This window comes from Stegostoma tigrinum, chromosome 2, assembly GCF_030684315.1.
Source record: "Stegostoma tigrinum isolate sSteTig4 chromosome 2, sSteTig4.hap1, whole genome shotgun sequence".
Classification (NCBI taxonomy): domain Eukaryota; kingdom Metazoa; phylum Chordata; class Chondrichthyes; order Orectolobiformes; family Stegostomatidae; genus Stegostoma; species Stegostoma tigrinum.
Window position 1 is genome coordinate 153901944 of NC_081355.1, and position 17844 is coordinate 153919787.

The following is a 17844-nucleotide window of genomic DNA, read 5'->3' on the forward strand; positions in this document are numbered from 1 at the left end:
AATCACCATATTTCAAAGAAATTACTAAAAATAGAATAACTTATTCTGTCATTGGATAGGTGTGGATGTACAATGAATACAGTTAATTTACTGTATGCAAGGATAGAATATAAATCAGCTACAAACTTATACTCACAGAAATTATGAACATTGCTTAAACCTACCTCACACCTACTCAGCTTTCTTCCATTATGTATCATTGTATTTTCAACTTTCAAAACTTCTTCAGCCCTAATTCATCACAAAATCATAGTACATGTTTTCACTACTATTTGCTTTGTTTGAAACTCACCCAATGGTCACACTACCTCGACCAATCACAAGATTCAAGTCACTGAAAACAAAGCACCGCAACAATCTCACTTACTCCCATCACTGCAATTCTTTCCGAGCTCCATCTTCTCAGGCAAGAAAGCTAATTTTACTTTAGATTACAGTTCAAGCTTTGACTACCTTAGCGATCTTTTCCTGTTCCTTCTCTGTTCTTTCAACACTGGGCTCTTTCATGCCCCTCATTTACTACAAGTTCCACCACCAAAGTCCACTTCTCCACCACTGCATTTGCAGAGACCCAAACCATAATTAGCTCCTCACTAACTTGCAAATGAGGAGGAGTACACCACTTGGTTTCTCTGGCCTACTCTGCCAATTTACGGCTGTTCTGATTTTGACTACACATTCCTGTCTATCCGGTCATAACCTTTGGACTATCAAATATCTGTCTAACTCAGCCTTGCATACATACGAATCCTTGCACCCACTGGACACTTATGGGGGGGCGGGGGGGGCGGTGGTGGAATACCACAATCTACCAACACTCCAAGAAAGAAAAGTCTTTATCTTAGCTTTGTCTTAAACAAACAGGAGACTCCCCATGTCTGAAAACTGTCCTCTAGCTCTACATGGAAATATCCTCTCAGCATTCAGCTTACCAATTCTGTTCATGATCTCATTTGTTTCAATATAATCATCCCTCATTCTTCTTAACTCCAACAGATACAGGCCAAATCTATGCAATTTTTCTTCAAGATAAACAACCCAGTCCAGCAATAAACCGAGCGAACTTTCTCTGAACCACTTCTAACATATTTAATTCCTTTCTTGATGAAAAGGAGACCAGCGAGCTCCAGATGTGGCTTTACCTATGCTCTATTTAGCCCTAGCAAAACATCCCTAATTTTATGTTCTATTCTCTTTCTAATTAAAAGAACAATGTTCAACTTGATTTCCTGATCACTTGCTGCAACAGGCTTATCTGTCCATCAGCTGGATGTGACTCTAAGGAGCTGAGCAAAGCTACAGAAGACTGACTGCATACCGTAAACAAAAATTTTGCTGTCTTTTCAACTTCTCTACTGCATGATTAACTAACCACCTTGCAGGTCTCTAAGAATCTCTGTCATCACATTGGTTATTCCTATCTGTATGGCAGCTGGATTCTTCGTACATGCAGAACAGCCAAATATCAGGAGTAATGCCAAGTGCTATTCGTCCCCTTTACTACAGGTAGCTGAAATGATATCAGACAATGGAGCACTCCTCTGCAAAACAACTGCAAACTAATTATGATCTCACTCATTGTGACTAGAATCAAGATGGCAACATTGAGGTTGTGATCAGACAAGACTCCCAGGTTAGGTTAGAATGCTTAACCACATAACCTTCAAACACAGGGAGGCAACGGCCTAATTCTAATATCACTGGTCTGTTAATCCAGAGACCCAAATAACATTCTGGGGACCCAGGTTTGAATCCTGCCACAGCAAACTGTGTAATTTGAATTCAATAAAGTATCTGGATTTAAGAATCTACTGGTCACCATGAATGCATTGTCAATTGTCAAAAAGCCCATCTGGTCCACTGACCTTAAGGGAAGGAAAGTGCCATCCTTACCTGCGCTGACCTACACGTGACTCTAGACCCACAACAGTGTGGTTGACTCTAAACTAACCTCTGGGCAATTAGGGATAGGCAATAAATGCTGCCTAGCCAGCTACGCCCTCATGCCATTAATGAATAAAAGGACAGCATCAAGACAAAACGATTTGAATGAGAGCTGAAATATATTCTTCTGTACACACAGGAGGCTCTATAATAATAGACAGGGTGAGCAGAAACAATGTTACGTAGCAGAAGTTTAAGGATTAAAACCTGGATACTGAAGGGAGGATATGCATAGAAACAATGCATAGTGCCATCAACTCAGTTTTCTTCCAGTGTTCAAAGATGATTTACACATCAAAATTTATAATTAATAATCAAAAGGCCTGCAATTTTAATCTGAGCAATAGTAAATCTTATGTTAGAATATTTTGGGTTTTGAAATGGTATCAAGATATAACCCTTAAACAAAAGGGAAGTCATACAGAATACAAGATAACAAAGTGTGAAGCTGGATGAACACAGCAGGACAAGCAGCATCTCAGGAGCACAAAAGCTGACGTTTCGGGCCTAGACCCTTCATCAGAGAGGGGGATGGGGAGAGGGTTCTGAAATAAATAGGGAGAGAGGGGGAGGCGGACCAAAGATGGATAGAGGAGATTACAAGAGAGTTGCAGTGGGAGAGAGATTCCCTGAGGTTGGTCTGGAGAATACCTTTTCATTTAGAAACATGTAAATGCAAGATGCAGTCCACTTACCATCATCCCTTTGTTGACCAAAAATACAGGGAGAAGCAGGTGGGACACTAAAACTAAATGAATATCTCTCCTCATATAGAATATTTAAGTCATCTGAGCAACATACGAAGGCAGTTCACAGCTAACTAAGCAGTCTATGACAAAACAGAAGTTTCTTCTACTTTGCAAAGCACCTCGAGCAATTGGTAGTAAGAGTATTACAATAAAATCAAGCAATCAGGAGGAGGTACTCCATATTGTAAACCAAAATCATGCAGCCCTCAATCAGCCAAATATACTGAAAATAAACACCAGCTAAGTTCTTAAATAGTCTCACCAAAATATTTTTCCATGAGTGAGCTTTCTTTACATGACAGTGCCTCTTGGAAAATTTTTTTATTCATTTCACAGAAAGAGGGTATCACAGGCTATGCAACATTTATTGTCCATCCCTAATTGCCCAGAGGGCAATTTAGCATCAACCCAGTTGCTGTAGGTCTGGAGTTACATGCAGTTAAGGTAAGGATAGTAGTTTCCTTCCCTAAAAGGATATTAGTGAACTGGATGGGATTTTCCAGCAATTGGCAACAGGTTCATGATCATCATTAATTTCAGATATCTTAGTGAATTCAAATTCCACCATCTGCCATGGCGGGGTTCGAACCCAGGTCCCTAGAATATTATCTGGAACTCTGGCTTAACAATCTAGCAATAATATCACTAGGCCATTGCCTCCCCATTATGAAAATGGGGAAAGATAAAGGAGCACGATCGTCCATCTCACCAGAGAAACTCTATTCACTATTCCAAAGCAGTGCATACAACCAGATTTTTCTTCAAACAAACCTGAATGGCATCAGCACAGACTTCATATTACTGTCAGGATTACAATATGTACAAACAGACAAATCTGCATGCAATAACCGTCATATATAATGCCTTCAAAGTTTGGTTTTTGGGGAAAAATATTTTTACCAAAAATATTTATGCTGGACCTTTAAAAATTAATTAACACCATTAGTCCTGCAAATTTTATACCAGATCTGAAGACTAAAAATACCGAAATTAAATCAGCTTCTTGTTTCATGTGCCACGTAACTGCCTTTCCAGTTAGCTGTCTCCAACTAAATTACAATACAACGTTAGTGTGATCTATCGCAACTTAAAGTTTCCAGGTGTTGTTTGGAAGCCATTATAAAGAACTTTGGTAACACTTAAAACAGATTTTATCAGAACTTCTTGAAAAAAAAATTCTGCCTCAGAGGAGAATCAGACTTTTTTTTTAATAAAAGGACACCCAAGAAGTAATCACTGGGACAGGAGGGAACAAAGCAATCGATAGCTGAGATTTGATCAGGTGGTCACAGTTAAGGTGATCCACAGTCTATACAGAAGTTATAGAATTTGCCAGAACTGTAAACAATTGGCAGGGAAAGAGCCATGAAGGCTTATGAATACAAATATGGATTTTAAATTTGAGCAACTACTGAACTAAAGCTAAAGCACTTCCTCATGCAGTGTCAAGAAGCAGAATTTCTGCTCACTGTCTTTACAACCGGAGTGGCACAGCTGAGGTCAACATCTTAAATAAAGGGATTTACAACTTACTGTTCAGTGACATTGCACCACAGTTGTTTGCCCAAGTGTTTATTCCAAACAAAAATGAGGTACAAGATAAGCACTTGAGTGACACAAGAACATATGGAAAAACAAGAGCTCATCAAGCTTGACACATTAGTGGCATCAATTCCACCTTCTCACTTCTGCAAAACACAAGCTTTCAGATAAATCATAATTTTGTCCCAATTAGCGATACAAAATTTAAAAAAAACATTTTCAGTTGAACAGAATACAATCAGTGCTGCACTTGGATCTACCTCCAATACTAACGTTAAAAGATGCACAGATTTGGATTAAAGGAATATCACGGAAACAGGTGGTTGACAGATCACTTCAGATAATTTTTTTTATATCCCAACAGAATATCTGACAATAATTCAGTATTATAAATAAATTACACATTTTATAGATAAATACTCAACAGATTTTTAAGACTGAATGACCTATCAAGGAATATATTTCAAATACACAGCCTAAGCTGAGTTGACCTGTTTTGATTGACATCCTTGCAAGGCCTTACCTAACAAATGCCACTTAGATAGAACATGTTACATAATTAAGATGGCTTACATAATTAAGATGGCAAAGGAAAATAAAAACCAGGGTCTATGTTGATATAGCCACTTTCAGGCCTCTAGAAGACACTAAAGCACTGAAAAGACAAAATCTTTTGCAGCGTATTCATTGCTTTAATTTAAAAAAAAACAGCAACTTTTACATATGCAGCTTTCATAATCAGCAACACAACGATGACCAGAGGTTGTTTTTAAATGTAATTTATTTTTAATTCTCGCAAGGGATATGGGCATCACTGGCTCATCCCTAATTACCCAGTGGGTAGTTAAGTGTCAACCACATTGTTATGGGTTTGGAGTCACAGGCAGGCCAGACCAGTTAAAGATGGCATATTTCATTCCAGAAAGGACACTAATGAAGCAGATGACTTTTTACAGCAAGTGTGTGTATGTGGTCACCATTAGACTAGTTTTTCACTTCAGATCTTTACCGAATTCAGTTTTCACCAACTATCATTTTGGGTTTCAAGCTCTTGGCCTCCAAACATTAGCCCAGAGATCTGGATTACTAGATTAGTGACATTAACACTATGGCACTGCCTCCCAGAGCCCACTCCCTCATCTTAGATGGCCTTTAAATAGCTAGGAAAATGGCAGTGAAAGAAAAAAAAGACATGGAAGCCTTGACAGTACTCTCTGGGAGTCATTTATACTACTAGCCCATCTCTGGTGCCATGTTACTGGGCTGGTTATATCTTGTTCCGCTAATTAACAGTGATTGAAGAATAAATACTGGACAGGACACTATGGGTAACTCCCCTGTTCTTCATTCCAGAAAGGACACTAATGAAGCAGATGACTTTTTACAGCAAGTGTGTGTATGTGGTCACCATTAGAATAGTTTTTCACTTCAGATCTAGTGCCAAAAATATTTGCCATCTTAGGGCAGATGGTGCTTCAGTTCAGACTCAAAACATTAACTCTGTTTATCTCTCCACAAATGCGACCAGACCTGCTAAGTTTCTCCAGCTTTCTTGGCATTTGTTTCAGATACCCAACATCCACAGTACTTTGCCTTTATTCAAACAACAACATTGCACCAACTCAGTACCATATTGAAATGTGAGCTTTGGTTTTTGCATTCAAGTCCAATAGTGGGATTTGAATTCACACATCTTCAGAAAAGGATGCATCTTACATCTTCAGAAAAGTGTTGCAAACTACCAGTTGACACTAAGAGGACATCACTAACTCAGATCAAAGCTTTAGCTGCATTTACACAATATTCAGTTCCACAATTTTTCAGATTCACGTCACATAAACTGTCATCCTACATTTACCAGCCTTTTATTTTACTTGCTTCATATAGAGGAGCACAAATTCAACTGAAAGACCCACATATATATGATGTAGCAGTAACTCTCAAGCTGAGCTGATGAGCAATCTGGAGATTCATGGAATTGGCACAGAGCATTTCTTCCTGCTTATTAATTCTTGCTTTTCAAAAACAGCGTTACTACCAACCTTGCGCGTATGCACATATTGGAAATACCTTAAAATGAACAAAAATAACTTAGAAGATCAGAAGGTGTCAGAATGCAGGTTTCTCTCATAACACTGCACTTCTCACAAAGAGGTCTCACAATCTGCACCTAGTGAAGACTGCTTTCATAAGCATCGCATAATTTGATACCTCTCGTGTCCAATGTACTTCATTTCCCTTAGCAGCTAATCGCCAGATTTTTAATTCTGCCCCAGAGAATCCAGCTCTAAGTCTTTAACATTTGAGCACTCATTTTCAGTTGTTTCACCCACAACCTGCCCATTTATGCTTCAATCTATCTCTGGAATCCAGCACAAAAGTTTACAATAAACATTAGCCTTTGAAATGATTTTGGATTTCACTGGAATTTCCAACTGGATATAGAATGGAACATTATAGCCATCTCCAGATTCAGTAAGCCAAAAGGAGGAAATTAACAACAGAAGAATCTTATTTTGTGGTTTTACAATAATCATGTTAATTTGTGTAATGTGAGGATTGAAGACAAAAGACAGGTACAGACATTCCTAAGTTCAATTTTGCATTCATAGTGATAAAATCTAAGATATTTATATGCACAACTCAAGTTCTATTGTCACAAACATTTGTACACTGAAAATGCCATGAGAACTCCCTCTCTAACATGTATGTGCATCTACACCACTTGGACTGGAGCAGTTCAGCACCACTTTCTCAAAGGCAATTAGGGATGGGAGATAAATGCTGGCTAAGCCAACGATGCCTGCATTCTGTGAATGATTTTTTAATAAGTTCTCTCAAAACTCTAAAGGTGAAGAACTTGGTGGATTCAGTAGGTACATTGAATTAGCAAACGTAAGTTTTCACACAAGAAGATTAACAGTCTGTCATGATCTAACTACAAAATTAGGAACACAATACAAGTTAAAGTAAAATGTCACTTTTTCAGGGTTCACAAGCCTCAAATAGTGATTTTCAAAAACTGTGAACTTGCACAGTGTACACCTGCTACTTGAGGAAGTAGGTTTTCTTTCAGCATTTATCTTTTAAAACATTGATAAAAACTAGGCTTGTAGTTGGCAAAAAAACGTTCAATAGATTAAGCACAGAAGAGTGAATTTGTGAAGAACAGACATGCAACCTTGCTTTATAGGAATACAGAAACAGGACCAGGCCATTTAGCTTTTCCATCCACCATTCAAATGATATCATGACTAGTTCTACACTCTTCAATAACTCTGATTAACAAAAGTTCAGGCATACTGGTTCTCTGATCAGTTGAAAATTTAAGGTATTCAATCCTCTTATGCTCAGATATAAGCTGTAATAATTTTCCAACATTTGTTGGGGTAACTGGTCTACAATTCCCTCAAATATCAATGTTACCTTTCTTACATAACAGGTATGTGCACAATTTTTCAAACTCAAGGAACAGTTTCCAAATCAAAAAACTTTGAAAAATAATTCTTTTGCCAAAACTTTGGAATGGAAATTATCTGGTCCTGGGAGATGTCACTCTTCAGTGCAATTACCTCCTTTTGATTTATCATAGAATCAGACATTTTGCTGCACAGTAATAGGTTCTTTGGCCCATCGGGTCCGTGCCAGTCCAACATATATGTATTCTGATCCCACTTTCCAAAACTCGACCCATATGACTATTGTGTTGCAAATGCTCATCGAAATACTTTCTCAATGTTTTGAGGGATCCTTCCCTTTAGCACCCTTCCAGGTAAATGAGCTTCAGATACCAAATCACCCTCAGCAGAAATATTTTTCCTCAAATTTCCTGAAACTTATCAAGTAAATTGAATACATTAGCTTCCAAGATAATAAAGTGTGAAGCTGGATGAACACAGCAGGCCAAGCAGCTGCTGCTTGGACTGCTGTGTTCATCCAGCTTCACACTTTATTATCTTGGATTCGCCAGCATCTGCAGTTCCCATTTTCTCTGATACAACATTAGCTTCCAATTTTCTTTCCAGAATCTATTCAGTATTAGAAGAACTTTTGCGTCCTAGTCACAAGGTTCTGGAATCAAATTCCACTTCAGGTTGAGCACAAATATCAAGGCTAACACTCTACTGCATTACTGAGGGAATGCTACATTGTTGGCAGTGTTGTCTTTCATCTGATAGATCAACCTGTGTTAGCAGCTTTACTTATTCTTTTAAGGAGGCACAAAAGATGCCATAACACTATTCCCAAGCGGGGCAAGACAGCTTTCTATGACGACTTGGAGATTTATTTATCCCTCAATCAACATCATACAGAAAAATAATGTGATTTTTATCAACTTGTAGCTTGTGGCAGGTGAAAATTTGCTGCATCTTCTATTTTACATGTGACTGCATTTCAAAACTGCTGACTACTTGTAAAGCACTTTCGGATACAGAACATAGAACAATACAGCACAGAACAGACCCTTTGGCCCTCGATGTTACGCCGACCTGTCAAAGCCCATCCCCCTACACTATCCCATCATCATCCATATGCTTATCCAAGGACTGTTTAAATGCCCCTAATGTGGCTGTGTTAACTACATTGGCAGGCAGGGCATTCCACGCCGTTACGACTCTCCGAGTAAAGAACCTGCCTCTGACATTTGTCTTAAATCTATCACCGCTCAATTTGTAGCTATGCCCCCTTGTACAAGCTCCAGAACTCAATCCTTCTACCAATAAAACCTAACACACCATAAGCCTTCTTAACAGCACTATCAACCTGGGTGGCAACTTTCAGGGATCTATGTACATGGACACCAAGATCCCTCTGCACATCCACACTACCAACAATCTTTCCATTGACCCAGTATTCTGCCTTCCTATTATTCTTCCCAAACTGAATCACCTCACATTTATCTGCACTGAACTCCATTTGCCACCTTTCAGCCCAATTCTGCAGTTTATCCAAGTCTCCCTGCAACCTGCAACGTTCTTCCACACTGTCCACCACTTCACCGACTTCAGTGTCATCTGCAAACTAACTAACCCATCCACCTATGCCTGCGTCCAAGTCATTCATAAAAATGACAAACAGCAGTGGTCCGAAAACAGATCCTTGAGGCACACCACTAGTAACCAGACTCCAGGCTGAATATTTTCCATCAACCACCACTCATTGGATTTCTGTAAGAAGGCAGTTTCTAATCCAAACTGCTAAACCACCCTCAATCCCGTGCCTCCGTATTTTCCCCAATAGCGTACCATGTGGAACCTTATCAAACGGTTTTACTGAAGTCCATGTACACCATGTCAACTGCCCTTCCCTCATCCACATGCTTGGTCACCTTCTCAAAAAACTCAATGAGGTTTGTGAGACACGACCTGCCCTTGACGAATCCATGCTGACTATATCCAATCAAATTGTTGCTTGCTAGATGATTATAAATCCTCTCTCTTATAACCCTTTCCAAAAAAACTTTCCCTACATCAGACGTAAGGCTCACAGGTCTATAATTGCCTGGGTCATCCCTACTGCCCTTCTTGAACAAGGGCACAACATGTGCAATTCTCCAATCCTCTGGTACTAAACCTGGAGACAATGAGGACTGAAAGATCAAGGCCAAAGGCTCCGCCACCTCCTCCCTAACGTCCCAGAGAATCCTCGGAAAAATCCCATCCGGCCCAGGGGATTTATCTACCTTCACACCTTCTAGAATTGATAACACCTCCTCCTTACTAACCTCAATCCTTTCAATTCTAGTAGCCCGTAACTCAGTAGTCTCCTCTACAATATTATCCTGTTCCTCAGTGAAAACAGATGAGAAATAATCATTCAGCACCTCTCCAATCTCCACAGGGTCCACACACAACTTCCCACTTCTGTCTTTGACTGGCCCTATTCCTACCCTAGTCATTCTCTTATTCCTCACATACCTAAAGAAAGGTTTAGGGGTTCTCCTTTATTCTACCTGGTAATGTCTGCTCATGCACCCCCCCCCTCCTTGCTCTTCTTAACTCTCTTTAAATCCTTCCTAGCTAATCCGCAACTCTCCATCGCCTCATCTGAACCATCTCGTCTCATCGTCACATAAGCCTCCCTCTTCCGCTTAACAAGAGATACAATTTATGGTAAGGAAAAGAAACTATGACACATGGCTATTGACGAACTCCCTCCCCACCAGGGGGAAATGTTTCTCCCTATCTATGCGCCTCACAGTTCAGAATTTTGTACATCTCAAGTAGATGCACTCATCAGCCTTTTCTATTTTAAGGAAAATAACCCCAGTCTATATAGACCCTCCTTCATAGGTGAATTATTCAAATTCAGGCAACATCCTCTTTACTCTCTCTAGTACAATCACATCCTTCCTATATAGGTACGGCAATAAGAACTGCACACAGTACTCCAGTTGTGGCCTAACATTACATGTAGCTCCACCATAACTTCCTTCCTTTTGTATTTAAGACCTTGACTAACAAAGCTGACGGTCTCATATGCCTCCCTAACCATCTTATCCATCTGTGCTACTACCTTCAAGGGTCATGGCATGCATGTTAAGGACCCTCCAATCCTCTGTATTTACTAGGGTCCTACCACACGTGTACAGCCTTGCCTTGTTTGTGTTCCCAAAATGCATTACCTCACAATTTTCAAGATTAATTTCAATTTGAGACTGTTCGGTCCATATGACCAACCTATCTAAAAATTGGCTTTTAGTCGAAGGCTTTCCTCTTTGCAGTTTATCGCAATACCAATTTTTGTGTCAGCTGTGAACTTACTGATCACACCTACCAGATTCATGTCGACACCTTTAACATACACAAAAAATAGCCAAGGACTTAGCACAAACTCTGCTGTATGCCACTGGACACCAACTTCCATTCACAAACACATCCTTCAAGCAATCACTGTTTCCTGCTATTAAGGTAATTTTGGTGGCAATTGCCCTAGCTTCTTAACCAGTTTGTCAAGTGAGACTTTGTCAAAAGCCTTAGTGAATTCCACGTAGACTACATTAACCACATTACTCTCATCTACACACCTAATCACCTCCTCAAACAATTCAATCAAATTTGTTAGACATGACCTTCCCCTTTCAAAGCCATGTTGACTATCCTTGATTACTCCATGTCTTCCAAATGCTGATTAATTCTGTCCTCAGTTTTTTCTAGGCTCACTAGCCTGTAGTGTCCTGATTTTACCACCCTTCTTGAGTAATGGTAACACTCTGGCCATTCTCCAAACCGCTGGCACCCTTCCAAGGCCAGAGAGGATTTGAAAATTAAAGTCAGAACCCCTGCAATCTCGTCCCACGTGTCTCACAGGAGCTTGGGATTCACCTCATCTGGGCCTGGGCACTTTCTAGTTCATTAAAACCACTAATCCTCCCTCCCTCTCAATGCTAATTTATTCAAATATATTACAGTCTCCATTCGGATTTCTATATGTACAATGTCCTTCTCTGTAGTGAACAGAGATGCAAAATACTTAGTTAAAATATCAGCTGTGTCTTCCATTCCACACTCTTTGCCATCTTCATCCTTAAGAGGCTCTATTCTTTCCCACTTATTCTCTTTCCTTTAATATACATATGAAATGCCTTGGATTTTCCTTAATGTTACTTGCCAGTGTGTTCCCCACCACACCTCGCCCATGGCCCTTCTTCATTCTCCTGATTTTTTTTAAAGTAACCATGAGTACTTCTATACTCTCCTCAGGTATCCACTGTTTTGAACCATCTGTATCTGCAACAAGTATCCTTTTTTCCCCCCTTATCTGGATGTGTCCCTTGACATCCTGGGTTTGAATACATAATTTTAACAAGTTAGTATTCCTGATTCAATATTGTTTGCTTGACTTGTCCCGTGGACTGACCTCTTCTCTCTGATGTAAACCGATGTAAAGCAATCATTCATTCATTAAGCGTATCCATCATGTTCTTATTTTCATTGTCAATATCATGTTTAGTTTAACATTACCACAAATGTTCCTGACTTTAAGGTTACCACTCTTCCTAATATAAACGCAAAAACATTTGTTGATTTTGCTAATTTCTTTTCATACTCCATTTCGTAGGTCTTACCAAGTGTTCTGCCAGAATGTACGTGAATTGTTACAACCTTGTATGCTTTTTTTAAATTTAGTTTTATATCTATAGTTGCTATTGTTCTGGTAAATAGAGCATTTGACCAAATGGGAAAAACTAGGTTTTTGTATCATGTTAAATTTGTTTTTGAACATCTCTCACTAATCTTCAGTTGTTTTGTCCATCTGTACATATTCCCAGTTTACTGTAGACTGGTATCTAAATCTGGAAGCAGCTGTTTCATATTCCTCCGTTCCAAATACTAGGTTGATCTCAATCATGTTATTATCATTATTCAGAGAAAGCATAACATTACACAAATAACACTATCCGGAGCATTGAAAATTACTAAATCTAAAATGCCATCTCTATTATTAACTTGAAGACATTTTGTTGCATAAACTCTGCTGGAAATACTCAAACTGATTTTGACATGGGCTAATCTGTTTATTCCAATCTACATGAAAATTAAAATCTCCTCTGTCCTTACAACGCATGTGCAAAATCTCTGCAATTATTCAATCGAACACTTTGCAGTTTCTACCGAGTGACCCATACAACACTGAACGTGGTCTTAAATCGTTTCCGGTGTCTTATACCAACGTATACAGGCTCCACTGTCTGCTTATCTCATTATAATCGTCTCTAATCATTTAAGTGATTTCACTGTGAATCACTAAGACTTCTCTTTCCCTTCTGTCATTTTCCCAATCTTATAACTTGGTTCAGTTTATTTACTTATCAGCCCTAGAGGTTTTTGTAAGTAGTAACCAATAACAACGAAGGCTCAGTACATATACTGGTACAGAAAACACAATAAAAATCTGAGCATCACCATAAGTGAAAAATCTCAGTCCACGAATGCAGATTGTAAATCTTAAAAGACTCAAACCTTGTCTGAATCCCTAGATCATGTAACTGCTTTGGATTTATTCCAAATTATAATATTAAATTACACATCCTTTAAAAAGATGATATTACAGTTAACACTGCAACAAGTGACAGTGTAATTTACATCCAAATGATTAGGAAGTTTCCCTGGCGAGTATTTTAGAAGCAGGTCTTCTTTTTATCACTGTGGGAGTGTCATACATGGAGCAAGTACGGTTTCTAATGGCATAACAGTACTGACAGACTAGGCCTTTTTCAAGTTTAAAAAATCAGGGAAAGTATTCTTTTCAAGTTGATCATAAAACAACCATCTTAAAATTCTCAGAAAACTGGTCGCTTGTATTTATATCTGTCGATATTTGACAACTAAAACACACAATTATATTCCGTGTTTCTGTTCAAAGCTCACATGGGAAAGTATACCAAAATAACAGAAAAATTCATATTACTGCTTTAAAAAAATTCTGGCCCAGTATTGACTATAATAATACTCCTTCTAAAACAAATGTAAAACTGCAAGATGGCACAAGATGAAATTGTGCTAAAGAGTACAGCCATGTTGTGTAAATGTCATTGAAAAAACACAACATTGCAGATACCTTGTTAGCCTTATAACCCTGGAAGAAGTTAACCTTTTACAAAATAATATGCTCTTTTCTCAAATTTAGGGGAAAAATAACCAAGCGAATAGCACGTCAAAGGGAATCATTTAGAAAGGTAACTGAAACTTGGCAGTATTAACCTCCAGTTCATCGTTGCAAGACCTTAAATCAGCCGAGAAATGAAAAGTACTTACAATCTATAGTCTGTTTCTAGGAACACAAGCTTATTAGTTTTTTTTTTAAAAACTTTCACAAACATAACATATTTCCAGCTACATATAAAACGGATCATTAAAACTAGTTTACCTGTGAAAACATGAGAGTCTGCATGTTATCCAATGGACTTTGCAGGCTTTGCTAAATTATATCTCCACAGATCAAACAGACCAGTTTTTGTGGGAAAGTCATGAGGGGAATTACAGTCATCCTCATGAATATAGACACTGGCACTGTGCTACCGTCCTGCGACAAGCACTTATCTTCAAACGCAGTTCTGCATCAGTTTTAAAAAAGTTACATTTTTATTATAAATAATGTGCAAGCGTGGAAATTATTGCTGCTTTTTCCAGACCACTCATGTTTAAATGCTTGTCTGGAATTAGAATTCCTTGACTTTTTATTAAAATCTCTCTTGGGAATACCAATGTAATGGAAATTCCTTAAAATACTACGGAAGACGACCATAATAAACTAAGCCATGCAAAACTTTAACATTTCCAAGTAAAAGTATCATATAAAAATGATTTTTTTTTGATAGGCATATTTTACAAGGGTTACTGTCAATACTATGGAAAGAGGAACTGCAGATGCTGGAGAATCTGAGATAACAAGGTGTAAAGACAGTTCTTTCTCATGCTTTCAGGACAGAAAAACACTGATTTTCAGACTGCTTTAAAAAGTTACATTTTTTTCAAAACTAAAATCCTAAGTGATCATCTGCTCTGCCATAATATACTCAAACCTCAACCACACCATTCCATTCCTTCCAAAAGGGATGAACTAGCATCTCGGCTGAGATTACAGGTATAGAACTCTTAGAAAATATCTCTTCCCAATATGTACCACTAAACAATAAACAAATATTACTGTAATATTTTTTCATCGATCCTAGAATGTTGTCTCGTTTTCTAAATCAGAAGAAAATGCTTGTCTGTTGCATGCCTGGGAGGTGCAAAACCATCAAGTCGTTACGCTGAGTCAGAAAAAGCACTACTTCCACGACCTCTATTTCAAGTTTTTGGGGCTATTTTTCTCTTTTAGATTGTTTGCAGAAAATGACCCACTGCAGTGGGTAGGGGAAGAGCTCACACAAAAATATTACTAAGTGCTGACAAATATCGTTGCCTTTCTTGTTGTAACATTGGTTTACGGGTTCAAAACAACAAACAAAAGTACCCAAGGTACAAGTATTTTCACTTTTGGGAGTTGAGAGAAACCGAGCAAGTTGGAATCAGGTTTCCACTATAATTAACTGAGTACGTTCACAGTTTCCCACCAATTCAACCCCGCCACACACCGCCCCCCCGCGCCGAAAAACAAAAAAAATTGATTTTCAGCAGGGAGAGGAAATCCAAAAACTGAAATGATCTCTAGAAACAATTTCCTCAAATGAGGTTGTGTCATATTTTGGATTTTTTAAATTTTTGGCTTTCAACATATGTTTTTAAAATCAGCATTTTCCATTTCTTAAAAAAAGACAAAAATAGGAAAACTATCTAAAGCTTGTAAAGACCCAAGACAACGTTGACAGGCACTTTTCAAACTCATGAATTCCCACCCACCCAGATTTTCCCACCCTTCTCAATATCTACCCTGCTTGGAGTACAATAATTGTTTACAATACACAAGCAAGATGCCCTGTCCCTTACCTTTTTCCTGGGACGATGAAATAATCTCATCCTCTTTGCTGACCTGCGTTATAATGGACGTGCTGTCCATCGAACAAACCCTTCCTGCTTTTGGCCGTCGGGCCCTCCGCGATTTCCTTCAGAAAATACACTGAAAACAAACCAACCGTTCCTTTCACCCAATCCAGAAGAAAAATATATGTAGAATTTTTAATACATATATGTACGCCACAGGGAGAAGACGGGAAGGCTTGAAAAAAATTAAGTACTTTTTTAAAAAAAACACAAATGCAGAAAATATAATTCACTGCAACTTTCTTTTCCGTCTCTCTCCCAAAAAAATTTATATTTCAGTCAACCATTTATAATAATGTTTATGTCAGAAAAATTCAAAAAATAACCGCCTTTCGCCCGCGGCCCGGGGAGAGGAAGACGCCGAGCTGTCCGGTGAGTGGAGAGATTTCAAACACAATTTATCCAACACGAAAGGCGGAGAAAATGATGTTTCTTGATTTCCTGCAGCCTTGATTGCGTTATTTTTAATCCTTTTTTTTCTTTCTGTGGCGTCGTCTCTCCTTCTGGGGTGGGTTATTTGTTTTCTCCGTTCAGGTATTATTTCTTGTCAAATGTCGTCGCTTGGTCTCCAATATGGAGGAGCTGGAACTTCCCTCAGATTCAAAAACAACAAGAAAATGTGCGCCGTCTGTTTCAAGAAACCCTCTTCCACTTTTTTTTTTGCTCCTTCTTTACTCGCCTATTTTTTCCCCACCCTCTCTCACTACTTTCTTTCCTCCTCACAACTTCCCAGCCTTTAGGGAGGGTTTTTTTGGGGTGGAGTTTTTCCACACAATCATACCCTCCCCCTCTTGCTCCAGTGCGAGATGCTAGGCAAGGACGACGGTACGAAATGAACACACCAACAACAACTCCTCCCTCACGTCAAACCACCCCCTCACCGGCCACTACAAAAAATAACAAATACTTCAGGAAAGCAAGTCGACCAAATGTTCTGCACAAGAGAGTTCCCCCCCACCCTACACACAACGACCAACTTCTACTCCGACTCCTCTCAAGTCCGCCACTATGCAGCCGCCAGAAATAGAGACGAGACTGTGCATTTAGAGATTTTAAAAGGCATACCAAACTACGTCCCTTTCAAATGTCCCGGAAATGCGTTTAAATGATATAGATGATATTTGCAAAAGTGGTTTTTAGCTGCAGACTAGATTCTATTTCTCCCTCTTAAAACAGAGAATAAAAAGTGCCCAAGTGGTACTGAGGAAGTCAATGAACCGGAAACTTTAACCCTGATCTCTCTCCACAGATGCTGCCAGACCTGCTGAGCTTTTGCAGCAATTTCTGTTTTTGTGTGCAAGTGGTACTTTTTGGGGCATTTTGAAAGAGGTGCCCATCAATGATAAAATTGGTTTTCTAGCAGTAAGGGAGTTGGTCTATCAGTAAGGCATTTGATAAGGTTCCCCATGGTAGGCTGATGGAGAAATCGAAGTTGCATGGGGTCCAGGGTATACTGCCTAGATGGATAGAGAACTGGCTCGGCAACAGGATACAGAGAGTTGAGAGGAAGGGAGTTTCTCAAAATGGAGAACTATGACCAGTGGTGTTCCACAGGGATCCATGTTGGGACTACTGTTGTTTACGATATACATAAATGATCTGGAGGAAGGTATGGGTGGTCTGATTAACAAGTTTGCAGATGACACTAAGATTGGTGAAGAGAACTGTCAGAGAATACAGTAGAATATAGATAGATTGGAGAGTTGGGTGGAGAAATGGCAGATGGAGTTCAATCCAGGCAAATGTGAGGTGATGCATTTTGGAAGATCCAGTTCAAGAATGAACTGTACAGTAAATGGAAAAGCCCTGGGGAAAATTGATGTACAGAGAGATCTTGGTGTTCAGGCCCATTGTACCCTGAAGGTGGCAAAGCAGATCGATAGAGCGATCAAGAAGGCATAAGGCATGTTTTCATTCATCGGACGGCGTATTGAGTACAAGAGTTGGCAGGTCATGTTACAGTTGTATAGGACTTTGGTTCGACCACATTTGGAATACTGCATGCAGTTCTGGTCGTCACATTACCAAAAGGATGTGGATGATTTGGAGAGGGTTCAGATGAGATTCACCAGGATAATGGGAACTGCAGATGCTGGAAAATCCAAGATAACAAAGTGTGGAGC

At 39.1% G+C, this 17844-nt stretch overlaps 1 protein-coding gene across 3 annotated transcripts in view; it reads right to left on the minus strand.

Moving 5' to 3' along the window:
* The window catches only part of ctdspla (CTD (carboxy-terminal domain, RNA polymerase II, polypeptide A) small phosphatase-like a), a 262478-nt gene extending 245794 nt beyond the window's left edge, over positions 1 to 16684 (minus strand). Inside the window, exon 1 of one of the 3 annotated variants that reach the window (XM_048552121.2) lies at positions 15668 to 16684. In XM_048552121.2, the coding sequence (XP_048408078.1) occupies positions 15668 to 15737 (70 nt within the window). In that variant the 5' untranslated portion in view covers positions 15738 to 16684. The remainder of the gene's footprint in view (positions 1 to 15667) is intronic. The other 2 variants (XM_048552105.2, XM_048552113.2) reach the window with 2 other exon arrangements.
* Positions 16685 to 17844: the final 1160 nt, after the last annotated feature.